Source organism: Strix uralensis, chromosome 34 (assembly GCF_047716275.1).
Source record: "Strix uralensis isolate ZFMK-TIS-50842 chromosome 34, bStrUra1, whole genome shotgun sequence".
Taxonomy (NCBI): Eukaryota; Metazoa; Chordata; class Aves; order Strigiformes; family Strigidae; genus Strix; species Strix uralensis.
In genome coordinates, this window is record NC_134005.1 from 3,511,118 (window position 1) to 3,538,319 (window position 27,202).

General features: G+C 37.9%; 1 protein-coding gene across 4 annotated transcripts in view; it reads right to left on the bottom strand.

Moving 5' to 3' along the window:
* Positions 1-292: 292 nt before the first annotated feature.
* Positions 293-27,202, bottom strand: part of LOC141936838 (maltase-glucoamylase-like) — a 56,030-nt gene continuing 29,120 nt past the window's right edge. For all 4 annotated transcript variants that reach the window (XM_074854170.1, XM_074854171.1, XM_074854172.1 and 1 more), the window contains 26 exons: positions 26,188-26,237; positions 25,263-25,433; positions 24,513-24,662; positions 22,739-22,951; positions 21,964-22,118; positions 20,763-20,931; positions 19,283-19,379; positions 19,062-19,174; positions 18,762-18,887; positions 17,636-17,764; positions 17,406-17,513; positions 17,099-17,161; positions 16,623-16,757; positions 15,570-15,654; positions 14,491-14,629; positions 11,351-11,484; positions 10,896-10,930; positions 10,688-10,804; positions 9,697-9,845; positions 8,513-8,597; positions 8,328-8,384; positions 7,658-7,782; positions 7,130-7,218; positions 6,374-6,423; positions 2,904-3,074; positions 293-982 (listed from right to left, as the gene is read on the bottom strand). In XM_074854170.1, coding sequence (XP_074710271.1) covers positions 920-982; positions 2,904-3,074; positions 6,374-6,423; positions 7,130-7,218; positions 7,658-7,782; positions 8,328-8,384; positions 8,513-8,597; positions 9,697-9,845; positions 10,688-10,804; positions 10,896-10,930; positions 11,351-11,484; positions 14,491-14,629; positions 15,570-15,654; positions 16,623-16,757; positions 17,099-17,161; positions 17,406-17,513; positions 17,636-17,764; positions 18,762-18,887; positions 19,062-19,174; positions 19,283-19,379; positions 20,763-20,931; positions 21,964-22,118; positions 22,739-22,951; positions 24,513-24,662; positions 25,263-25,433; positions 26,188-26,237 — 2,978 coding nt within the window. In that variant the 3' untranslated portion in view covers positions 293-919. The remainder of the gene's footprint in view (positions 983-2,903; positions 3,075-6,373; positions 6,424-7,129; positions 7,219-7,657; positions 7,783-8,327; positions 8,385-8,512; positions 8,598-9,696; positions 9,846-10,687; positions 10,805-10,895; positions 10,931-11,350; positions 11,485-14,490; positions 14,630-15,569; positions 15,655-16,622; positions 16,758-17,098; positions 17,162-17,405; positions 17,514-17,635; positions 17,765-18,761; positions 18,888-19,061; positions 19,175-19,282; positions 19,380-20,762; positions 20,932-21,963; positions 22,119-22,738; positions 22,952-24,512; positions 24,663-25,262; positions 25,434-26,187; positions 26,238-27,202) is intronic.

Here is a 27,202-nt window from a genome sequence, read left to right on the forward strand (position 1 = left end):
TCAAGAGATTTAGTCCTGTAATTAGAGTGATGATGGATATTCAGCTGATTAATGACAGAATTTGAATGTGTAGAGGAACCACTGAAGCTGGGTTTAAGCGCAGGGCTCTAGAGATTACTGCTACCTCTGACAGACACTTAATCCCAAGAAATTTAATTGGAAATGTTCATTATCAATCTGTTTAGGCCACACACTGCACTTCTGAGGTACAAAAAGTCTTTAACACGAACCACTACCCCAGAAAACTTACAACATTTCCTTCTGCGAAACAAAAACGCAATAAAAACCTCAATAAAAACTCAAGACCGATTATTTTTTTTTAGTTAGCATCGAAACATCAAGTTTGATTTTACACAACTTCAGATCAGACCGTTGGAGAACTCGAGTGCCTGTTTAAGGTCACAGAAAAAACTTCCAAGGATTTTTGCAAGTGCCGTCGTGTTTTATAGGTCGACAGCAATCGAAGCATATTTTCATTTTAAATCATTATTGCCCTTAAATACTTCTCTGTCCCTGTGACTCATAAATGAAGATGTAAACTAAATGTGGGCAGATTTATTGCTCCATATACCTGCGGTTCATGCCAATATTTTTATAAAATGCCGTGAGCATCAGCCAGAACTTCAACTTAGGGAAACCATTTCACTTCACATTCGTATTTTCATCTTGAAAGACCAAGTCATATCCAAGTGCCATAATGTTTAAAAACCAACAAATTCCACTTTAGGACAGCAGCGCGTAGTCAGGCAGGATCAACGCCAAAGCACGACTCCTCTACACGGAATGACGTCATCCAAACTGACCGTGCACGTTTATAGCGCAAAGTATTTTCAGAGGCCAAAGAGGCAGAAGGAGCAGGAAGAACCATTGGTGAGGGTGAGACAGTTCAGCGCCACAGCCGGGGCCGTCTGCGGGCGGTTTAGTGCCACTGCAGGGTGTAATCTCTGCCGAAATCAAGTTCAAGGCCGGTGATTTCCAGGACCTTTGAAAAACAAACAGAAAGAAGCAACGAGTGACTCTGCTCTGCAGGGCTCTTGGCTTTGTGCAGCTCATAGCAGGCAGCACAGTCTGAGTGCGGACACTTTACCTTCGCAGTTCATCTTTTTGGTTATTTATATCATATCATATCCTATCATATCCTATCATATCACATCATATCATATCATATCATATCATATCATATCATATCATATCATATCATCCTATCCTATCCTATCCTGTCATATTATATTATATTATATTATATCATATTATATCATATTATATTATATCATATCATATCATATCATCCTATCCTATCCTATCCTATCCTATCCTATCCTATCCTATCCTGTCATATCATATTATATTATATCATATTATATCATATTATATCATATTATATCATATTATATCATATCATATCATATCATATCATATCATATCATATCATAGTCACGGATGAAAGTATTGACATGGTAATATTTAGTAAGAAATCTAGGTTTATTAATAACTAACAGCAATTTATTATTATAAAATAATTCAGAAATACTAAAAGAAAGAAAAGCGACTTATTCAGATTCTAAAATGACAAGATTCACACTAACTTACTTAACGGTACCTATATATACATATATACACATGCATGCACATAACAAAATGGACAAACATACAGAAACAAAGGTGTTTGGACTCAGTAGAATGAACACAGAACAGACATACACACACAGAAACAAGGGTACGTACCCCCCCCCCCCCCCCCCACACACACACACACACACCAGTAAAGAGAAGCGAGCTCAAAGAAAATTTCCCTCTCGAGTTTAGAGCAAATCCTCCCAATGCCTTGGCATTCCTCAACGGGCGATAATTGAGACTCGAGCGGGGGACTTCGCCCTGGCCTTCCGTCTGGAGCAGACGACACCTTAAGGGTTTGGTACCTGAGAGGCGTCCCAGCTCAGGGGAGATGCTGGTCACAGGCCCACTGCGATCCAGGAGAGCTCAAAGGGTCTCCCTGGTGGTCGCCATTTATAGGGTCCAAGATAATTGACTTTTGTCAAATACCTTCTGGTGCCTTCCAGCAGTTACAAAAGAATTTGATGAATGTGCGACTCTGTTATTGTTCCCATTTGACCACATCCCAGGCACAGGTGTGCCAGGCCCTGAGGAGTTGATGGGCCGTTAGAGCTGTTTCCCATCAATTGGGAGGGGCAGGAGCCAGGCTCGTTAACATTGTCAGTCCTTATCTCCACAGACTGGTGTATAGCTCGGGGATGTGGGTGGAATCGCACCTAGCACCAAGCAGCCCAACAAAGGGGAGGGGGGGGGGGTAAGAATTGCACCACCACAATCATATCATATCATATCATATCATATCATATCATATCATATCATATCATATCATATCATATCATATCATATCTATATTATATTATATTAATATCATATCATGTCATATCATGTTCTATATCATATTACATTACTTTGCATTCTATTAAGCTAGGCTACTGTACATTTTACATAATATTTCTATTATCTATTCCTTTTATAGCATAATTTTACATTTCACTACAGTAATAGATTCTCTTTTGGCTTTCCACTGAAGGACAGAACGAAATGAGACTCAGCAGTCACTGAGTTCTGTGGAGAGCTGGTGAATTAAATGAAACATCAGCTGATTCTGGCTTGGGGGTCTCACTGAGCAGCGGGACCGTGAGTTGGGGCAAGATTTCATTAATTCGGTAGGAAATAAAAAATTGCTGCAAAAGCACCCCAAGTTCTTACGTCTTAGATGTCGACGGTGTTTATTGCAGTAAACAAGCATATTTTGGAGATTCTGTTACAGCCAGGAGGTGAATCTCCAGGTGTTTAAGAGCACGTAACCGATGACAGAGATCGGATTGTCCCATAAATCATCGATTTACCTGTTTTTGGCTGTTGTAGGACACAGCATGAGGCGATTGGATGACTTCACCGTTCTGCGATACTGTCGCCCCCTGAACATTTGAGGTGACCCCCAAAATTTTAATTTGAGTAAACTTCAGATTGTTCGGATCGACATAGCCATGGTGCAAAACCTTTATCTCTAAAATGTTCTGAAGGAAGAGGAAAAGGAAAATCAGTGATTTGTCCTTGGGTGGTTACTTGTCAGAACACACTTTTTTCAGCCCGCTTGAGGTTTACAATTTTTTCCTCTTCTTTAACTAAAAAAAAAACAGAACCAAACCTATAATGTTATTTATTTTCCAAATGTTGGGGGCTTTGATTTTCCCAGTTCCTCCACCTTAGCAGATCTCTTGCAGACTTCTCTTACCAACGAGGTGCTGAACATTAAACAAATTTTTCCTGATGTGAATTTTGCAGCATAAGAAAAGACTAAAACAACATGTTTTCATAATTCAGACCTTTGTTTCTCATTTTCCTGTAATTCTCTGAGGTTTCCCAAACTACTGAATTCAGTGGAAATATTTCTGTGCCTCCACTTTTTACTGCTCAAGCCCTGCAGGTGTTTTACTAATTTTCTTAACTTACTTTTTTTTAATTGCTTCTTACAAGAGTAAAAACGCTTAGGATGGCTTGTGGAACTCTTCGTTCCAGACCTAACAAAGCAGGAGCGCGAACTGGGGAGGAAGGAGCATTTCTTGGACCAGCTGACTTGATTTTAGGTAGATAATGGGTTCACAATCTAATTTGTACCCAATTCTACCAGGTCTCTAGACAGAGAATATTGTTTAAGTTGCCCAGAGATGGCGCGTGTTGAATCAGGTCCTGGCTCCTCTTCCATGCAAATCTGCCATAACCTAATTATATAAATATAATAATATAATTATATAGCTACATTATTTTATTATGTTCTTCGTTATCGGTCAATTTAAGACTGCTTTAATTAAGCTTTTCCTTACCAGCTTTCTGTAAGAGCAGGAAAATGTGCATTTACTATGAATATTTACTACAAATAGCAAAAAACCACCTTTTCTCCCTTAGTTAATGTCCGATTACTTGACAAATTCAAAACGAATGAGAAACAAGAACAGTGAGGATAAAATAATAAACACACTTTGGCCACCTGGAAAACAAATGAAACAACACACTTTTTTCTTCCCATACACAAAGCATTTCTTTAAAATTGATAGTCCATATAATTACATCTAATTTAATTCCAGATACTCAACTGCTTCAAAACAAAAATTTAAAGCTGACATACTGGAAATGCCAATAATTATGATAAGCACTGCTGACAGCTGACCTCCCTACACAGTAACTGCTCCATGGTCGACCTTCTGTGTTGAAGAAAAATGATAAAAATTAAGAATAATGATTAAAAGTAGTCACAGACTGAGTCAGTGACGCCACACCAGTCTGTTCAAAGGACTTTTAAACAATTAACTAACAACAATTAAACAGGTTTTGCCCAACTAGCTTTTCTCTGCTTTTCCATCAGGCTCCTAATGTGGGTATTTGAGAGAAAATTCTGTCCTCTGTTGCAGTGCTGCACAAGAAAATCCATTGGGGCCTGGGAAAAAAATATTTCTGTACTATTAATAAATAGAATTTAAAATATTTTTACAGTAGCGTCTATTTAATCTTTATCTGCCTTTTAAAATTTACGGGTTTGTGTACGCTTTATAATGCACATAGTAGTGCATTAATACATGTAAATAACTTATAAATAAATATGTGTAAGTTGGGGGAGGCGCTCAAAAAGCTTTTCACTGCTTGGGATGCAAGCTCAAAAAAATTTGGAGACCGCGGCTCTACTGGATGATTCTCTAAACCATGTCCTGGCTCTAACCGTGACCATATCCCAGATTGGGTATATTTATTTTGTATATAGTCATTTCTTGCTGGTCTGTCCAACTAAATTTGTGTCGTATATAGAAATATAGGTGTGAGAGATGAAAAACCAGGCCTGCGAGAAACACGGGCGGAGAAAAACAGCCTGAGAAAGAGCTGTGCTTAACTTCGAGCCTATAAAATATACACCATCTGATTAGTTTAAATGTTTAAAAATAGTTTAAATGTTTAAAAATACTTTAAATTTACATAAACGCTAGTCAACGATCTGCAAAAGTGATGCGGAATACGCCCCTGACAAAATATTGACCTCACTGGCTTTCTGCATTGATACGGGCTTTCATTTTATACAAATCCTGTTTGAAATAAACTGGCATTTTCAGAATTATAAGAAATTATAACATCATGAAGAGACAAGAAATAGAGCAGAAAGCTAAAACGGGCATCCTCTGGATCCAGCTTAAATTTGTTCTTAATTATATTAATTGTGTTATATTGGAGCCTGGACACAAAACACTCCTAAATTCCTTCGTATATAGAAGAAGAATTTGTGAATGGATATTTCTGGGATTTTTACTGTGAAGTTAAATCTCCTCACTTACTGAAAACTGATGTGCAGACAAAAAAATCTGAACCAACATCTGTCTTGGAAGGCTCAGGCTGGGCCGGCTACTTAATATAAATCTACATGTGTGGAAAAACCCCACTGAAGTAAATTAGGTTGCCCCAATTTATTGCAAAATTTGTTTATCCACCTAGGATATGAGATCGCATCTATTGGGTTTTTTGAAAAAAAAAAAAATCAAGAATTAAAAACCCGCAAGGGTTTTCCCAATCCTGGGTAAGAGCTAGTCCATCACAGAGGATTATTGGCATGTTGGGATATTGAAACATTTTTTAAAATGTCAGATTAAAATATCTTGTATCAGAAATAAAAATATCAGAAATTAAAATATCTTTGTATCAGAAATAGCATGGCCAGCAGGGACAGGGAAGTGATCTTACCCCTGTACTCGGCACTGGTGAGGCCGCACCTCGATTACTGTGTTCAGTTTTGGGCCCCTCACTACAAAAAGGACATTGAATGACTCGAGAGTGTCCAGAGAAGGGCAACGGAGCTGGTGAAGGGTCTGGAGCACTGGTATGATGGGGAGCGGCTGAGGGACCTGGGGGGGTTTAGTCTGGAGAAGAGGAGGCTGAGGGGAGACCTCCTGGCCCTCTACAACTTCCTGCAAGGAGGTTGCAGAGAGCTGGGGATAAGTAACAAGCGATAGGACAAGAGGGAATGGCCTCAAGTTGCGCCAGGGAAGGTTTAGACTAGATATTAGGAAGTATTTCTTTACAGAACGGGTTGTTGGGCGTTGGAATGGATTGCCCAGGGAGGTGGTGGAGTCCATCCCTGGAGGTGTTTAAGAGTCGGGTCGACATAGCGCTGAGGGATATGGTGTAGATGGGAACTGTCAGTGCTAGGTTAACGGTTGGACTAGATGATCTTCAAGGTCTTTTCCAACCTAGATGATTCTGTGATTCTGTGATCTTAGTTAAACATGCAACAATTATCCCTCTGGGTACTCGACAGCAGGGGGGTAACACGACATACCCGATGAGCAGTGAATGACGTCAGCAGATACGCACCATCTTCGTACGCATCTGGTAGAAAGAAGGAATAAAGTAACATGTATTTGCTATTCACCTTTATTTTTTTAAATTAAATAGAAGAATTGCGCTGCATATACACAAGCATGCACATTGGGCAGACTTCCTGCAACATTTTGGCGTGATAACGGAAAAAATCACAATTTTGTGCATTAATTGTGATAATCTCATGGGAGAGCTTATAGACATTACAAGGATATTCCCGTGCAGATGGAAAGGGTAAGAGACTTCTAGATGTGTCTTACCTGAAGATAATTTGAATTTATTAATATCAAGGAAATTAGTTAAAGCTTCCCACATATCTGTGGTTATATTCCCATAGGTTTGAGAACAAATCTTTATTATATACATTGTCCCAGGCCCGGGGCACAATTTAATTTATGCAAACTATATATTCTATAATAACAACATTATGTTATTATTGTACCATCATTTGACTCATTTCACGTTCGATCATTTTTATTGTTTTACTTTTTACTGTAATTATAGTCTAATTAATTAAGTTTAATCATCTTACTGTAAATTTTTTTCTGGTTTGTGCTCATGCTTCCTATGCTGTGTTGACCAATTACACAATAAACCCAAAATAAAAATTAACTGTTCATGCTAACAATCGACTGAGCTAAAGAAAGGCAATATTTATGCATTGTAGACGCTGAATGACCTAATTTATCACGTAATCAAGAAACTTGGTACTTACCAATGCGCACCCCGTCATCCCAATAAAGCTGCCCTTCTGCAAGCTGACTGTCATTCAAAGCAACGGTAAGTGCCAACGGATTTTTTCGGCTATAAAAAGAAGACCGTTTTTCTTGGGCAATCATATTTTATGTTTCTCAAGTGCCATAACTTATTTTCTAGACACTAGACACAACTCAATTTATCTCTGTTACCAGTCTTCCCTAATCCATAGTGTTACATTTTTAAAAGAAAAAAGAAGAAAGAAAAACAAAAAGAGAAAAAAAACTGCCTCAAAGTTCAGGTGTTACCATACATATTGATTTTCCCAGGACTGCCAATGTTTATACAAAACGGGAGATACTTCCAAGCATGGTGTACGTAAAACCAGAAAATTTTGCTTTTTGCAAGTTGAAAATAAGAAATCCAGAAAAATGCTCCTGCTAGGTATTAATACAGAATTTGTTAGGCCACTAATTGAGTATCTACCCTGAAAAGCAAAAAACTAAAATTAAATTAATTTTTAATTGTTCGGTTCTTCTAATCGTACCTGTAAAATGTCGTATTAGCAGGGCTTTGCTGAGCGAGGATGTAACCCCCTCGGACATGGAGGTTGATGTGTCCCAAAGGAGCCGATAAATTTCTGAATTGTCCCCTAAAGCCAATATACTCGTCCTATTTATGAGAAAACAAAACAAAACAAAACGCTAAAGACAGTCTCTTTGTTGAATTACCCATTTTAAACTTTTCTTTAGAATGAAAGTTTATAAATACACAGATAAATACTAAGAAAATTGCACAGCAAATCCTTTTTTAATGCAGAACCACGTATTTTCAAGATAAAATCTGAAATTCTGCCTATATAAAACACACCGTTTGATAAATGGAGTGACTTTTAAAGCCTGAGGCCGTAAAAATTGTTTAAAACTTTTGTCTTCACCATTCTTAGAAAAGCCATTATATGTATTGTTGAAGGATTAAAAAAAATTATAGGTATTATTCCACCTTTTAACTGGTCCCGTTGACCAAGATTACATTGAAACAAACTGATTAATTTAACAAAAAGATTATCCAACGTGATTTTTTACATCACTACAACCTCCTACTGGACACATGTTGGTAAAACAGAGGTGGTGGGTTCACACCACCCCGGCACACTGCGCTCTTGGTTAAACATATTAGAAAAAAATAAATATAACACAATTTTTAAAATTACTTACTGTGTGGTAATCATACCAGCGGGCATTGGGTAGGTACGCGTTCACCGCTACAGCACCCTGGAATTAAACATTTTTGGTTTAGGTCTATTAAAGCCAAAAAGTAAAGTTTAGCTCAAGTTACTTCTAATATTTTCATCAGTTTCTAATATTTTCGAATTCTTTTCCCAACTTCTCTGATATTTCACCTGTTCCAGTACAGGGCTGATGAGCAGCGCCGCCCCCCACAGAAATTGTTTATATATTTCCCACGTCGTTTGGTCTTCCACAAACCTGCAAAGTAACAGAAGAGTGGTCACACCTTCGGTGTCAACCTTTCCCAAAATGCTTCCTTGTTGAAGCCTTTTTTCTCAGTAAAAATCCCATTTCCTCAACTGTAAGCATGCTGCCACTAAGGGTAGGTGATATTTATTACCTATTTATTCATAATAGATAATTATTAAAAGTGAATCCCATTTAATTTACAAATGTACCGGTGCAAGAATGTATTAAGTCCCTAATGTGAAAATCGTTAGGGAAATACTGCCTGTTACTTAATTTTGATTTCTGCCGTTTCTTCATGTTTGTTGGCCTGTATGTACATATATACAAAAATTTTTATTTAGTATATTTAGATCACAAAACTTAAAAAAATCACTTTTGCCTGATATTAGCAACCGCAAAATCCAGCAGTGGCCCAATTACTTCCTGATCTCTGCTATTTAGGTTTTTGACAGGTGCTTTGACAGAATCAAGTCTGAGATTAGTCAGAATTAGGCCAGGATTACCTGCTGGCAACTCAGTGGTTTTTAGGAAGGCAAGCATTTTTAAATATTAGACTTAATTTTTAATGTTAAGGCATTAACCAGTCTTTGGCACATATTGGCCCTTCTGATCAGGCACAAAGTCTTATACCTCTAAAAACATGTACTTTTTTTAAAAAACAGCATTTTTTAAAAAAATTGCTATATCAGTTTAACCCAAATTAGTTACCTTACCCTGCAAACATCTCGACTTGTGTCAAAACCCTATTTTCTCCCTCTTTTTCTGTTTCTTGGCCTAAAATTTTTGCCCAGCTCCTTTTGCAACACCTTCTCTCTGATACTACATATATCCAGCACCTGGCAGAACTTATCTGCTGAATACTGTTAGGGATGATGAGAATGAGCTTTAAAATTTATATATTTATTTATAGAGAAGGAAAAAATCTTGGCATTGTGGGAAGTGGACACGTTGAGCTGTCACAGGGAGCTGATGTTGAATGCGCATTTCCTTGATCCCTTGCCACTTTTAAAGGAAAAAAATCGCTGTAACAGGGAAAATGAGGATTACGGAAATCCTACAGACTTCAGAGAAGATTCAGGATTAACGGAGAAGGAAGGACCAGACTTACTCGTGGAGCAGAGGGCGGACCACGGTGCTGCCGTGAGCGTTGGCTTCGTACATTAACGTGTACAAATAGGGCAAGAGGGTGTATCTTATATTTAGCACTTTCCTGGACATTTCTTCAAATGTTGAATTCCAGGCAACAGGATCTTGCCTCTAAACAAGAGAAAAGAGTCTCTCACTACTCAAACAGGATTATTTTGTTGGGAGGAGACGGGAGGAAAAGAGCCCTCATGTTTAGCGTCTTCTTTTCATCTTACATGTCACTCATAAATTAATATAATTTAGCTGCAGTAATGGTCAAACATGCCTCAAAATCAACATAACGAAGCATAGCTGAGGACATCCGGGTGGAGCCTTGCAAATTCTTTGTTCTCCTCCAGTTGAAAGTACCTTTATTTATTTCTCCGTTCTTTAATGACGCACAAATAGCTCCGCTCTGCAAGGCCTAAAGCTCTAATGAGGATAAAAACGCAGTTTTGCTTATTGCCATTTTTCCAGTTATCTTGGTTTTTTATAATATAGTCCTTAGACAGCACAGTCCCACATTTAGACAGTTGTTTTCATATATTCTTAAAATAAAGACAATATTTTATGGCAGGAAGTGGGGAAAGTACAGGAATTTTAGATACTCAGGAATTTCATCCCACTGTTCCCTTTTCTAATTTGCTGGAAAAGGAAGAATAATTAGGCATAACAGCACTGAGGTCAGTTTTGCCCCTTTAAATGTGTACAGCCATAAAAGTAACTATTTTAGTCCTGTAAGTGTGGTATGTTGAAATAAAAATGGCCTACATGAAAAAAAAACCCAACTATTTTAGTCTTGAGAGGTGGTATGTTTAAGTAGAACTGGAACACGTGAAAAATAAAGATTTTCTTCTTGTAGATGTGGGGTATTTAGCTCAAAATGGCATATATGGGAAATTTAAAAAATGTGGAAAATGGGGAAAATATGGGAAATAAAAAACTCAGTCGAAGCAAACACGGAAGGCACGCACCCTGACTCCTTTCCCGTTGTGATTCCTTGAGTACGGGTAAAAGGCGCCCAGCTCCATCCATCGAGCACACAGCTCGTACTCTGAGTCTCCAAAGAACCCGCAGATATCTGCTCCTGTCTGAAAATTTAAGAAAAAAATCCGATGGCAACACTATATATTTTTGTTAATAAAGACAACTGAAATATAAGGCAATAAATCAGGATCTTACGTAAGATATTCCAAAGAGACTAAACTCCATCATACCTGCAAGGAAAAACAATAATTCAATAATAATGGCACTTTTTTATTTGGTGTGGGGAGGGTTGCATAGATCATAGAACTTGGAATGAGAGAAAAGTATTTTGAGAATTCCCTCATGAAAGCTTGTTCTCAAGAAGCAAAGCAGCAGATTTTGGACAAAAGGGAGAGGATGACGGGAAGGTGACAGGGGATGAATTTGAGGACAACGTGGTGCTCAAACCCATGCAATCAAACCCAATTCCTACAGAAACCATGAAGACTTTCCCAACAGGTGATAATAAGAAAAAAAAGGTCAAGAAGAAATTGGCCATAAATTCTGATTGGTCAACCCAGTAGCCTGTTTTGGCTCAAAAAAATGTGATTATTAGGAAGGAAACCAAGAAGAAACACGGAATAAATTGGTTATAGGTTGTGTCGACGTACCGATGATGGACTTCTCGAGCTGATTCCAGGCTGCGGTGTTGTCCCCCAGCCAATGCCCCGACCACTTTCCGCTGCTGGGGTATGTTGAGCGGGTGACGATGATTCCTCTCTCCTTTGTGATATTCCGCAAGGCGCTGGGAGGAGAAACCAACGAGAGGAGAACTAAGATAACCATAAAAGGTCTTACGCACAACTCCAAAAATAAAACTGCTGGCTCATCTTTCTGTAGGAAAGCGCTGCTGTGCTGTCCTTGTGAGATGAGCCGCCATAAACCCAACCAAGATGTGGTTTTTGCTGGAATTCACTATGCTCCACACATCTGCAGAAACTACGAATTAAGCGTCAACCAACTCTTCATTAGAAAACGAATTGGCAAAGCAAGGAGGTGCTAAATCAAGGATTTCCAGTTGAGGTTTATGACTTTATGGGAAAACAGAAGTGTAGCCCAAATTAAGCATTTTTTTGAAGGTTACATGATCTGGTCCTGGGCACGTTAGTCTGTTGTTACAATAATTATTACAATTTGCAGCAACAGTTAAAAATGATCGGAACAGAATTCAGACCAAGGCAGTAATAAGGGTCAGACCAGAAGTACTGGGAACGTTAGACCTGTCAGCATAGCGTTAGTTGCCCAAAGGGTATTGGAACAAAAAAAGAACCCTTTGATCTGTAATCGCTGCAAAGGAAGTAAGATTATTTGAAATAGCCGGCACGGATTTGTCTACAAATGATCATATTAAAGTTGATGTTTTTGTCTCGGAGTGGGAATGGGCCGCACAGCAACGAAGACCCAACTGATGGGACATGTCTTGGAATGAGCAGACCTTTGCGTTTGATTTTATTTGGCTTTTCCATAAGCAAGAGAGTTGCATGGTTTAGGCCAGGGCTTAATAACTGTTCAAGGATAGTGTTGAACAGGATTTAATTTCCTTTATTTTCTTTTCTTCCCCATTCCTGCAATTATAAGTAACGTATTTAATTTCCTTAAAGAAGCATTGTACCACTACAGCAAAACACCTGTAAAGGTAACCAAGTAAAAAAAACAAAAAAAAAAAGTTTAAAATCGAAAAGTAAAGTCAAAAACCAAAGTTTAAAAAAAGTAAATTCACTGAGTTAGGCAGAATTTATGCTTCTTAATTTCTGTGATGATAATTCTGGCACTTTTTGCTAAAACACATGTTGCTGATCCATGGTGCATGACTACCGTGTGGGCATTAGCTGTCTGATTTCTTAGGGAATTCCTCTGCAATCTGTAAAGATTCACAAAAAAAATACTAGTTAAAGCCCTTCACTGATGAAATCACTTTGCGGTCTTGGTACCTCCACCGTAATGGCCTAAAAAGCTGCTTCAAATAAAGTATTATCTATTTTTCTACAGGATTTGCAGCTTTTGTGACACTAAAATTTCTACCAAAAAATGCTATTCACTTAAATTCCCTTAGTAATGAAACTAGACTAAGGTACTCTAATTCTTTTTTCCAAGACACACAGTAAGTTTTCTGGTCTCTTCTATTTCTTTGCAATATATTATATTTTTATATTATATATATTTCTATATGTTATATGTATATACATATATTTTTATGTAGGTATGTGTATATATAAACATATCGAATACATCATATAATACAATATATGACAATACGCTATAATGTATTATAATGATGTTATAATAAATAATTTTGTAATTATAATGTGATGAATAATATCATATAATATATTATAGTGCCTCTTATAAAAGAAGAAAATACTTCTCAACAGACTTAGTATTCTTAATATTCACAACCAATGATAATATTCCCCTTTGTGTTCAATTGCTGTCTACTTCAATAACCAAATTCCTTTAGATCTGGCTAAAAGTATTATTATTATTATTATTATTATTATTATTATTATTATTATTATTATGTCCTTCCTGTCTTGTCAGCTGCTAAAAGTAACATCCTCTCAGTCAAAAATTCAGGTAGATTTTTTCTTTATTTATGCTAATATAAATGTTGGGCGGGGATTAAGGTTGTGCAGATCTATAAAGAAACACTGCTCCTTGCTTGTTCATTAAACTGGGTATAAAATGTCGGTATATTATCATTAAATCAGGAGTTATTGAAAACAGACTACAGTATGTGCCGTGGCTTGAACTCAGCCGGTAGCCAATCACCGCGTGGCCGGTCGTTTACTTCCCCCCCCCCCCCCCCCCCCCCAGTGAAATAGGGGAGGTACAAAAAAAAAGAAATTTGTAGGTTGAATAAAAAAAAATAAATAGTAGTGGTAACAAAACAACAGTAACAATAGTAAGTCCAAACGGGTAACACGCAGCAGTTGCTCATCATCATCATCACCAGCTGCTGCCCCCAGCAGCCGTCCCGACCGCAGCAGAAATCCCGCCACCGACCGGGAAACCAAAACGGAAAACGAGAGAGCACGTGTCTGCCCGTACCCTGAGCACGACGGCACATGGCGTGGAATGCGCCAGCGATCGGCCGGGCCCCGCCCTCCAGCTGTGCTCCCGCTCCGCCCGAGGAGAGTTAACTCTATCCTGGCCAAAACCAGGACAAAACGATTCAATATGAAATATATCATAAAATTTGTCTTGAAACTGAGAAAACAATTTTTTAGAAGGAAAACCTAGGCACGCGGTTTACATTTCAGAAGCCAATTTTCCCTTTTCAGCACCATTTTATTTATTTTAATGATATTCACTTAAGAATGGCTGTGTTGTAGCCTATATTTAAACATCTGTATCTGTTTTTCCCTCCCTTGATGTAAGGCCAAAGGAAGATCAACAATATAAATAAACCGTATTCTCACAGAAATAGGCGGAAACAAAAATTTCTGTGGACTTGAATTTCTCTAAGCACTTCAATCTATCATTGACATTTTGATTGATTAATCAAAGTGTTCAGAACTGTTCTCAGTTCTCTCTTTTAAGGGACAGAAGAGGGTTTTTGGGGGTGAGGGGTTTTGGGGTGAAATTATTAACATTCATCCGAATTGAAGAACTGAAGATATTCAGATGGAAATTGTAAGGAAAAAAATATTTATGGTAAATAAATGGGTGAAACTTTTCATCATGAGAATATAGACACCAAATATTAAATTACTATATATTTTGGAAAGAACAAAAAAAAAAAGCAACTTACTCAAGGGTAGGTTTTGTTTGTGACCATCCGTAAAGGTTGTGGACATCGTAGTGACGGACCTGGGAACCATCTGGGAGATATTGCTGACCTTCCATGCAAAGTGTTTTGAAAAGCAATCCCTCTGATCTGGATCCTAAATCTATCGGAAAGGGAATGAAGACACTTGTATTTCAACAATTTTCATCCAGTGAGAAATTTAATGAGGGGTTTTTTAATTGGCATCATCTTGATCGGTGGCCGCTTCCTTTCAAGTATTTACACGGTCATTTATCTTTCTGAAATTAGATTTTAGAAATTTAGGAAATGTTGAAATTCACTATCAGAAATTTAGGAAATTCTGAAATTTCTGATGCTCCTGAGTAAGTATCTAGTTCTGCAAGAGAAATAGTAACTCCATTCTAGACGCTCTTACTGAGGCGGGTCAAAGCATAAACAGAATATATCCTAACTCAGAAAATATTGAAAAACTTTGTAAATACTGCCAGATCAGCCGTACACCCAGAAAACATGGGGGGAAATGTCTACTTCTGAATACTCATTTCCTGAGAAATGATATTTAAACATGTCAGGAAGCAACAGAAATATTCTAATCAAACATCAGCCAATTAATACTACTCTGCACCAGTACTGACGTAAAGCCCTGACAAGAAAACAAGTATTTCAAGACCATTCCTCAAATTAGGTCTTATAGTTTTGTGTATAAGCAATGAGGAGCCAGAGGAGGCACAAGGATATTTTTGAAAGTTTTAGTCATTGAATGCATTTTTCATCTGGGAAAACTCTGCAAAACCCTGAAAGCCAGACCCTTCACCACAGCCAGCGCAAAATCCCCAGATAAAAAATAGCTACTGAAATCTAGCAAAAAAAATTCTTAATTTTCAAAAGTGCCACGTGATCACTGATCTCACCCACAAAGACTGGCGTGAAGAGCGCCGATCACCTCCAGAAATGGACTTTCTGTTGTGGGTTCAGTTACGGATTTGGCCGTTGATTTGGCATTTAACCCACATCTACCGTGTCGTACCCAGAGCAGAGGGATCCAAAACGTTTAAACCGTTTACAGCGGCGATCACACTTACGGGGTACATACGGTGGAAAGTTGAGCTCTTGATTTCTACAGCCGCCGACGGCACCGTTAACGAAGCTCGAAGGTTCGTTCATGTCCTGCAAACAGAAAGGAAAATGCCAGATGAACAAATTTCTCTTATCAGTTTACTTTGTGCCCATAATATTTAATTCCCTTTGTCAGCGGGCTGACCAAGTCAATTAAACGAACAGGAAAATTCAAATTTTCAGGACCACCCATTGCATTTCTTCTTTAATCAGGATAAAACAACGGTTCAACAGATAAATTTTTTTGATGAGAAATTCCCTTCGTAGACAGATTCTGAATATCTCATCCCTCAGAGAGTTAAGCATCGAAGTAGAGGCTTCAGCTTGAAGAACTTCTTATTTATCAACCGTATTTCTGGAGAAGGGCAGGTTTTCCTCTGCGAGAAGTGAAATCAATACAGAAAATATAGCTCCAGATACGTAAATTACTAAAATCTCTGAGCCTGGTGATGATGACTCTTGTCCTCGGTGCCTGTGGTCCTCTGGCTGCAGCAGTGCACCAGAGCTGCGGTACGGGAAAATACCAAATGTTTTACTGGGTTTCCAAATGTTCTGTGGTATTCTATAGGAATATATTATTGAATGGCTTCTACAGCTGTTGCAAGTCCACCTCGGCTAAGAAGCAAGCGAAACCTGTCATTTAACTCATTTTGCCTCGCAGAAGTAGTAGTGGTAAAAAAAAATAACTTCTCATTGCCAAAAATAAAAAAATACTTTAGGAACTTATAGAAGAAAAACAACACTGCAGAAGAGCCACAAGCAGGTCAAAAGTAAATAATTAAGATTTGGGAAAGTAAAATTTTTCAACAGGCAAAAAAGTAAAGCAAATAATGGTGGTGTTAAGGAGAAGGAGGATTTTTAAACTATAAATGACCATTTATTATATTTAACATTAAGCATCTGTATCCGTCCTTCCTTGCAGGCCTCAGAATGTTGCTGGGGTTTGAGGTGTTGAGAAGCAATCTTAGGATAAAAAGATGCAGAATAAATCTCAGAAATAGAATCATTTTTACACTTACAATCCATATGCCGTCAAACTTCAAACTTCTCGAGGCGTTGTGTGGATTGGTGTGGACTTCAGTGATTTCTCTTGTCCACCATTCAGTCGTGGAATTGCGGAAGAAATCTGGGAAAGCTGCATACGCTCGGTAGAGCTGTAGAAGTAGTAGGGAAAAAAAATAAAGTATAGACACAGGACTGAAAGCGACCCGCTACTAAAATGTTGGAATTTAGTTTAATTTTTTAAAAAATAAAAATCTAATTTTTTCTTTAAAAATTCATGGGTTTGCTACAGTTTTTAGACGTTTTGGCAGGAAGGTTGGACAGTTTCTGCAATTCGCTCTGATGTTATTTAGGTTTTTTTGATGTTTTGACAGAAAAACTGGTCACTGACTTCTTAGATTAGATTTTATCAGCCAGCTCGCTGTTATAAACCTTAACGAGTTTGCTGCTCCCTCTCTGCTTGCGTCAGCCACCAAAAGACACCAACAGTTACCTCCACTTGAGTCTCCCAATCCAGTGAGTTGTTAACTTCTACGTTGGGAAGATCTGGCCAGACCTAGCGAGAGGAAGGAGATGTTAAAATAATCAAATTAAACTGGATAAAATAATGAGCATCAGCAGCAATAAAGCTTTGCTGCTGCATGGTCCAAAGCCACCACAAAGTGAGGTCACCTCCGGTTGTAGCACTCAATGCGTCAACTAAATCTGGGGATGCACGTGGTGTTAGAAGTCTTCTCCCCAACGTCTAACGCGTCATGATGCTTATTTGGGTAAAATCATCAGCTTTTTAAGAACAGCACCTTTCCATAGATGATGTCATTGGTGTCGGGCCACTTTATGAAGACGTCCTTCTCCAAACCTCTCGTGAAGGCGGGGTAATCGGTCTCATTACCAGAAATGGCCGGGTCCTAAAATCAAAGGGAATAGAAATTTACGTCTATGCTCAGAAGAGAAGGGCAGAAATGCTGTTAAATCGATTCTGTGTTTTGCAACAACACACTATAACTTAAAACCAGACTTCAACACTCACCAGGATTAGGATAAACCTCATTCCTTCTTCTTGTATTTTTTTAACTAGAGCTGGTAATCCGGTGAAGCGCGGGCTGAGGGTGAAGTCCAGTTGCCGTTCCATATAATCAATATCAGCGTACTGGACATCCTGCAGTTCACACACAAAAAAATAAAATAAAATAAAATAAAATATAAAATAAAATAAAATAAAATAAAATAAAATAAAATAAAATAAAATAAAATAAAATAAAATAAAATAAAGTAATATAATATAATATAATATAATAAAATAAAATACTATAATATGATAAAATAAAATAATAATATAATATAATATAATATAATATAATAATAAAAAATAAAAAATAAAAAATAAAATAAAATAAAATAATATAATATAATATATCATAAAATAAAATAAAATAATATAATATAATATATCATAAAATAAAATAAAATAAAATAAAATAAAATAAAATAAAATAAAATAAAATAAAATAAAATAAAATAAAATAAAATAAAATAAAATGACTTTTTTTGTCATTTCCTGACTGGCATCACCCATCAGCGAGTTCATCAGCCATCTGCAATATTAGGCAAACTACTGACTTTTTTTTTTTTTAAATGTAGAATTGGAATCCGCTGCAGCTTAAAGCTCAGCTTATCAGATGAACACACTTCCACAGCCTATCCAGTCTGAAATTCAGCTTCACCGCTGCATTTATTGTACAGGTGGGAATTCATCCACGAGAGCAAAAAATCACCCTGAGTTTGTGTATATAGACACGCGTGACCACGCTCTGCCCAGAAACAAGGGGATCGGTTGCTCCATACTGAAATAATTTGATATTAATTACCTGCAAAATGAAAGCCACACTTAATTTACATAAGATTTCATTACGTCTAGAGCTTTTGCAACTCTTCCAAAAACAGCCCATTCCAAAAAGCAGCTTTCTCAGCACAGGACGATGTATAATGCAAACGAAGTTGCTTTATTTTACTTCCCTCATGTTTCCCTGTAAAACGCGTGGAAAAGTCGAACCGTGGCATTAGTCACGGCATTTCTTTTCCTGTTTTATACTAGGCAATACCGCGAAGCCAGAAATTCCAAGCGCCATCTCAGGCTTTAACGGCTCTCAACGTACGTGGGGTATCCCAGCTGCTTTCATGTCTTCCACCAAGTTGGCGATTTCGGTGTCGTTTTCATACCCGTAGCGGCACAACTGGAATCCCAGTGCCCAGTAGGGTGGCATGACCGGTCGCCCAACCAGCTGAAAATGGAAAAGAAAGAATATTTATTGCAAGTAGGTGAAAATAGAACAAACCAAAACCAAACGCAAACAAAAAACCCCCCCACCAAAAATACAGAACAACCCCCCCAAAGAAAACTCTAAAAAACAAACCAAACCAAACCAAAACCCTGAATTTTAACGGGAGAATTGTACCGCGGTGTATTCCTGAACAACAAGCTCTGGCGTTGGGCCCAAAACCATGTAAAAGTCCAGAATTCCCCCAGTTGTGCGATACGTCAGAGCAGGTGTGGGCTGGAAGGTCACATCTGGAAAATGGAGGAGGCGCAAGAAGACAACAAATGCCTGGGTGAGGCGAAAACTGAACATTGAACTAAAATACGCTGAGAAAATAAAGCAATTTTTTTTTTTTTTACCCATTGCATTGCTGTTAAGCAAGAGAACTCCATGGGCGTTGCCATCTTCTTCAAGACCCATGTAGAACGGCTGGAAACCATACGAATTCAGCTTGTACTGCAAAAAAAATGAAGCATTTTCTATTGGAAAGGCATCGTAAGCATTCCGTTATTTGCATCTACCGATAAATTATCCATTACAAGTAACAAGGGTAATAAACGATCAGACACACAATGGTCAAGCGTGCAACAAAGAATCTTGATGTTGAACATACAACAGGAAATGTTGGCCAGGAGCAACCATTTTCAGCTTCAAATTTGGAGGTCGATCTGTTTCCTAGTGCTCAAGGCAGGGACAGAAGAAAGTTAGTTTTTTAACTTTAAAAATTGTTGATATAAAATCGCTTCTCTAGGAGAAAACTTCCTCTTCTTTTCAAACACTTCCAGGGAGCCTTTATGACCAAGACAAGCTGGTGGCTGTTCTTCATTGACTCAAAACATTTCAAAATTTCAAACTATAGGTGTAACAAGGTACTGCTATTCCATGATTGATCCCTTGCAAATTGCCAATATTTGTGTTATGCAAAAACCAACACATGGATATGCTGAACCTTTTTTTTTTTTCATTTGACTCTGTAAATCCTAATTCAATCCCAAAGTTGTAGGACTTTGCCTACATCTGTCCAAGGAGGACAGATCATAGAATCATAGAATGGTTTGGGCTGGAAGGGGCTTTAAAGGTCATCGAGTCCAACCCCCCTGCCCTGAGCAGAGACATCTTTGGCCAGATCAGGTTGCTCAAAGCCCCGCCCAACCTGACCGTGAATGTTTCCAGGGATGGGGCGTCTACCACCTCTCTGGGCAACACGCTCCAGTGTTTCACAACACTCATTGTAAAGAAGTTCTTCTTTATATCCAGTCTAAATCTACCCTCTTTTAGCTTAAAACCATTCCCCTTGTCTTATTGCAACAGGCCCCACTAAAAATATCTATCCCCATCTTTCTTATAAGTCCCCTTGAAGTGTTGAAAGGCCACGATAAACCATCTCTTCTCCAGGCTGGAGAACCCCAGCGCTCTTGGCCTTTCCTCATAGCACAGATATTCCATCCTTCAGATCATTTTTGTGGCCTCTTTTGGCCCCGCCCGAGCAGGTCCATGTCCTTCTGCTGTTGGTGCCCCAGAGCTGGACCCAGCACTGCAGGGGGGTCTCACCAGAGCGGAGCAGAGGGGGAGAATCCCCCCCCCTCGCCCTGCTGCCCACACTTCTCCTGATGCAGCCCAGCACACGGGTGGCTTTCTGGGCTACCAGCGCACGTTGCTGGCTCACGGTCCGTTTTCCATCCACTAACACCCCCAAGTCCTTCTCCTTGGGGCTGCTCTCAATCCGTTCATCCCCCAGCCTGTAGCCCCAGAGCCAGTCAACACTGGCTGATAGAAAGCAAAAAAGTAGAAATTCCCAAAAACAAAGCAAAATGGGGATTTAATTTTTTTCCCACTTACTCCAGGAGGCTGGTCCCTGGCGAACATCCCCCAGGTGTGCCAGTTCATGTCGCGTCGAAACATCGTGTGTTCACTTTCGCCAAATCCATACAAATATTGGGATGCCAAGCGGGTAGAAATCTGAATGAACATGTCGCTGAAGGTGAAAGTCGGTAGCTGAGAATCCCAGCTGAAAAGGAAGAAAATAGAACAAGGTGGCAGCAATTTCAGCGCCGGGCGTAGCTGGTGGTCACCCTTCCAAGGCCAACTCTTTTTCTGTAAAAATCTCATTATTCACAAAATTTGGAATAAAACTGTTACGGTTATCAGGAAAACATAAACAACGTTAGGACTGATTTTTTTGAGTTTAATTTTTTTTAGGAGTGTAATTTTTTTTTAGAGTTTAATTGGGGGGGGAGGTGTGCAATTGTGTTGAAACATAAGGTGTAAATCAACTTTTTTCTGTTAAAAACTGAGTCACAATCTGATAGTGTTCTTCCAATGACTGCCGTGGATGTGGAAGGCTGAATAAGGAATAATTTACTCTGGTTGGCAAAAAAGGAACTCAACCTGCAGTTAAATTTTGATGACTTTAAATAATGTCAGAAAGAATATTTTAAATCAAAGAACATAAGACAAAAAAAACCAAGTAGACACAAAAACAACACTGTAGTCACCTAAAGGAAATATTAGAAAGTGTAGAAAATTCTTGTGTTTCCCAGATACTTGGGAGCTGCACAAAAAATGGTGTTTGGAAACATCTACACTTTGTACTTGGAGATGATGCAGAGGATTTTTAGTCAGTACCAAAGTATGAGGTGGCTGGGAAACACCTCAGTCAATTTGGGGAAAAAATAGCATCTCCTTCGGGTCACCTTCTCCACCTTCCTCGGGGTTAACATCCTCAGGCACAGGTCAAGCGACCGCCGCTGGAGCAGAGTTTAGTATTTGACAGATGTGGCCATTTTATGGGAGGGACACAAAAACTTGTCTCATGGCATTTAGAACAGACTGGACAGTGAAATGTTTTGGCAGGAAAAAAGGCAAAAAAGATAGAGAAGAAAGGAAAGAGGAGGGGAAGAAATAATTAAAAGAAAAATTAAAAGAAAAATAAATCAAATTAAATTTATAAATGAAAGAAGAATTGAATTAACAAAATGAAATGAAAAATGTCATTTGGCAAAATGAAATTTTAAAATGAAATTGCACAAGCATGGCTTACATCACTGTCCCTGTGCTTCTGCGTCGCACCTGGATGCCAAAGGGTTTGTTCTGAACCGTTACATCGTAAAGTCGATTCCCAGCTGCGCCCTCCGGGGTCTTGGGGAGATTTAGCGGTACTGGCACCTCATATCGTTTATTTGCATAATCATAAATCTAGGTATGGAAAATTAATTCATTTCAACGTACATGGAATATGCATAAATTAGCAAATGACATTTTCAAGATTTCAGGATTAAAATAGTGAAATCACTTTCTTGTATTCCTGTTGACTATGAATCTACAGAGTGGAGGACTCAGAGTCAGACGCAGAGAATTGTTCAACTGTTTCTTACCAACAGCACTAAGAAATCTGAATTACTAAAATGGTTGAGTCAGTTTGCTGAAATAAGCATTTTCTCTCCGATATACGTTCTTTCTCAAATTCCTTCAAAATATTTGGGTCAGGAAATAACGAACTGTAAGGTTTTATTTTGGGCCAGGAATGACTTGTTTAATTATTTAAATATATTGATTCAAGTTTATTTTTTATGTACCATAAATGAATTTCACCTTTTTGGTTGAATTTCCAACCAGCTTTAAGAGATTTTTGTCCAGGTTTTCTGTATCATAGCGGTTGATTCAAGACTAAGAGCAACAAAACTATTTGGTCAAGAGAATCTTATTTGGAAGACAAAGCGTTATCCGTATTACGCAAAATTGACTAGAAGCATTATTCCCCGAAACAACACTATTTTGATCAGTACAACAACACAAACTGAGAAATTCCGCGTTACCTTAAATTGCAACATATGGTTGTTGTGGTATTTCACCTCCAGGCGAAGGGTACTGATGGGTGACGTTGACTTCTCGTAGGCTTTGAGATGGCTCTTGCTGAAGGTGAGGTTGGCCGTCACGCCTGATGACGTGTATTTTACGTCAGTGATGGAATAAGGGTTGTCGGAGCCATTGTAATAGCAGTACGGAACGTCGACATTGGAGGTATCTTCCTGTGCATGGAAACAGGGGGACAGAATTAATTGGTTGCTGACATTTTTTTGATTTAGCAGCAAGAATTCCAAAACTCTTATTTTTACCAGATAACTAGTTAATGCGGAATTTTGTTTAAAACTTCACGCTGTTATTGAACAAGAAAGAAGCAGCGTTGAACCCATCGATCTCTATATTTTTTTAGATATAATTAATTAGTTCAAGGCTATTCAGACCTGTCTGCATCATTAAAAATGATGATTTAATATTCCCTCTGTCTATAACCTTCACCTCAATCCCACAAAAAGAGGCCTTTAAGTCTCGCTGGTCTCTGGCCATTTTGGAAACCTTTGAGAGGATGTGCCCAGACTTCATTGGCAATGTCAGACGAGAGCTCGCCATCAGCTTTTACATTTCTTTACTCATATAAATTATCTTTAAAATACTCTTTGGGAATTGTGGTTTATCTGTCGAATATCTCCTGATAGCAAGGTCAGAGTAACTTTCCTTTTCTTCTGTAATTGAATATAAACAGTCAAATTACTCTGAAGCTAGATGTGCTCGTGTTGCATTAACATTATCTTCCCACCTCTGAATAATTATGATTTTTTCCTGCCTATTTATAAAAATTAAATTACACCTACTCATCTTTATTCCTAACGGATAGATAGTTTTTCATCTTTTGCCCCCAAATTCAAAACCACTTTTGACTTAAGAAAGGGTTTTACATCGATCCAGTTCATAATTTGTCCAGAATGTGCTGAAAAAACATTTCCAAATATCTTAAATTATAAAAATATTTCTAATAACATGACTAACTTGGGGAAATTTATCAACCGTTTCAGCCTGTTGCTGCTTCAGGAGTGAGCACCAGGATTTCATCCCGAGACAACATTTCCGAGTTTTAAAACTAAGATTTTTGGGAATGATAAACTGACGTCATTTGAAGAAGAACTCAAAAGAGCATTTCTCTCCGGGGACAATGCTGGCAGATATTTACAGCCATGTGACATCCAGAAATAAAAGTTATCCTGTAAAAAGCTTCAATATCAAGAATTATGATTTGGGTGTATCTGACAGACAGGGACACCACCAGTTAAGTTCACAGAAGGGTGAACCCTGAGGTTCAAGGATTTCTTCTTATTCTTGATTCTGGAGGAATCAGGTTTATTTACATTTATTCTTTAATTATTATTATTATTTACTTAAATTTATTTATTTTTCAACGAGTATAAGCATTAAATAAAGCAAAAAGCATGCCCCCCCCCCCCCAAGAAAGCCTTGCAGTTCCAGCAGAGAGTTGCATGAAGATGGTGATCTCAAGTCTATTCTACTTCTCATAACCCTGATATTATTCGTTACCGTGTTTCAAAAAATGTCCTCTATTTTTCACATACTTCAGAAGACTTGAGGTTGTTGAAAATTATTCTAGTTTCAATAAACCACCTATTTTTTAAGTCCTTCTCTCTCAGACAGAAGGTCAAATGAGACTCTTCCTTTTGTTGTAAAAACAAATACAAATATAAAGTTACAGTTCTTAACGGGCTTCTTCCCAAATTAGTTTCACAAATTTTTGCTTACGGTCCAGACGCAGCCAAGCTGTTCACATTTTTCCTTGGAAGCGTTCAGGCCGGGATGACAATCATATTTTTCGTTGACGCTGGTTCCTAGAGTCCATCTTACTGAGTACGATTTTCCCAACTGGAGCTGGAGTCCTTGGATGAGAGCAACCTGTAAACATTAAACAGCAAAGCGCTATTAAATTCTACCTCCCATCAATGTTTTTTTCAGAGCCATAAAACCAAGAAAATTCCCTACGCAGCATCTCGTGCCAAACTTAACATGTCTCCTGAGAGACCCTTATTTTTACAAATTCACGCGTCTGAAATTCCTGCGCAGAAGATCCGAAGAAGATCTGATCCCACCAGTCCCGTGGAAGCAGCCAGGGGTGAAGGTAAGTGCACAGCTCTTTACTTTTTTAAATTAAAATGTAAGTAGTTAAAAAATTTAAATATTATTTACCCTCCTACAATATCAACTAAAATCCTAAAGCTGCTCTTCCCCTTATAAATTGAATGTACCTGCACAAATAAATGCAGAAATAAATTTTGTGTCACATACAATGAGGGCAAAATGGAGACCCACCAACCAACATTATTAGTGTGATTAACATTATTACTAAGGTAAATAACATAATCGTGCTTTTTAGTAAAATAAATGGCATATATTCTGGCATTTACGGCAGTGCTGAGCACTCTCCTTTTCAATATATAAAACACAGGTTGTACAACTCCAGAAATTTTTCATTCCGGTTTTCCTAATATTATTTACCTTATCCACAGGATTATAGGTGATATTATGAGCAGAATTTTGCACATCGCTGTTCTGCAGCACAGTGACCGACACCAGCTCCTGGAGTAATCCCAGTACTTTGATTTCTTCAAACATCAGGTTGTTGGGATCAGTGTAGTTGTTGTTTGTGACATTCATCTGTAGGACGTTCTGAGGAATAATGAAATAATTGCATCGAATTGCCAAAACTTCTCCTGATTTAAATTGAAAAGCAATATTTTTTTTTCTGTTAAATATATAAAACATGGTTATGTATGCTATCTATGTTTCTGTATTATATGCATTATATACGTGTGCATAGAACCCATTCACTTTTCTTGACATAGAAAAGCCAGACTCTGTTCAATTATATTTAATATTAGATGGATCCAACCTCTCGAACGGTGCCACGGTTGTCACACACACCAAATTTTCTCACTACCGTAAAAAATTATTATGTGGATGCTCTGGGTTCCAACATTTTCTGGCCTCGCTCTTCATCTCACTCATTGTAGACATTCAGCTACATTTTTTTCCAGTATACAAAGATTCTTGTCAATTTTTCAAATTTTTGAGACTCACAAACAATCCATCCATTTCCTTTCTTATCCTCACTGCCACTGATGTCTTACAGTTTTTCTGCTCTATAAACTGCTGTAAACTCCATAAACATTTTTCTTGTTGTTCTATAAAGTGGTAGGAAATTGGGAATCTTCAGATATTAAAATAATTAGGGGGAAAAAAAAACAAATATCAGATTTCCATCTTGGTCAAGCTACACACTTTGAAACAGCACTTTGTCAAATACGTCATTTCTTAGAAAATATTTTAGGACAATGGGGAGGGGAAAAAAGAATATCCATAAAAAGTATTAATGATTAAAATTGGAAATGAAAATCAGATCCTTTAAAAAATATATACTTACATTGGAAACTTTAAAGTCGTAGGAAATGTAAGATTTGCTGTTAACGGTACCTAGAATGTGGAGAAAAAATTACAGCTGCAGTGCAGAATGAGACGGTGTTAAAAAAGGAAAGCTAGAAGGCCAAAAAAATGCCAATTATTATTATCATCACAGTTACCTTCAAAAGCTTCTCCACTGAGCAATGCGGGACAATCTATGAAATCCTAATTATTTTTTGAAGAGGGAAAAATGAGTGTCGATATTTTACATTCCGCCAGTGTTGTTGAATTGATGCAGGACATTGCTATTTCTACATTTTCCTGATTTTTTTCTGGTAGTCTTTTTCCAGTTCAGAAGTTATCTATCAAGTCATGACGTTATATGCTGCTGGGAGTGCCAGAAAGCACCTAACCTGCTCATTTTTGCCCCATTCGTTGTGCACATTACTTTTTTTTGTGTTGTTACCGTCCTTAGAAGAGTATTTCTCCACACTTTTGACAGCCTTTCCTAGCTGTCTGTCATAATCCACTATTTGTTTCCAATTATTTTTCTCTTAGATGAAGGACTATAATCTCCAATTAAATCAATATAAATTCATGTCAAATATGTGCCATTTCAGCATATACTTTTGATGTGTTTTAGTAATTTGACTTGATCTGCTCTCTAAGGTTAAGGAACTTCTAGTTTCTAACCTACGTTTTATTTCAGTATAGTTAATGAAGCTCAAATATTTTTCCCTTTTTTCGGAAAACCCCATTAAGTTTCCCATTCCCAGCAGCCTGTGGAAATAACAGGATATGGATTAGAGACGACCAATTCCACCCGAAATGCAGTAGCAGGAATGTGCCATAAAAGAAAGCCCTGTGCTCTTAATATTACAGTTGGTTGCAAATAAAGCAATAAAATCTGCCAAATGAGAGCAACGATCATCATCACCATGTAATAATATAGCAATCATATAGTAATAATAAAAAATAATCTCTCTTTAATACAAACTTGAGTGTTTTATAAAATGTCTTCCAAAAATTATTCCAGA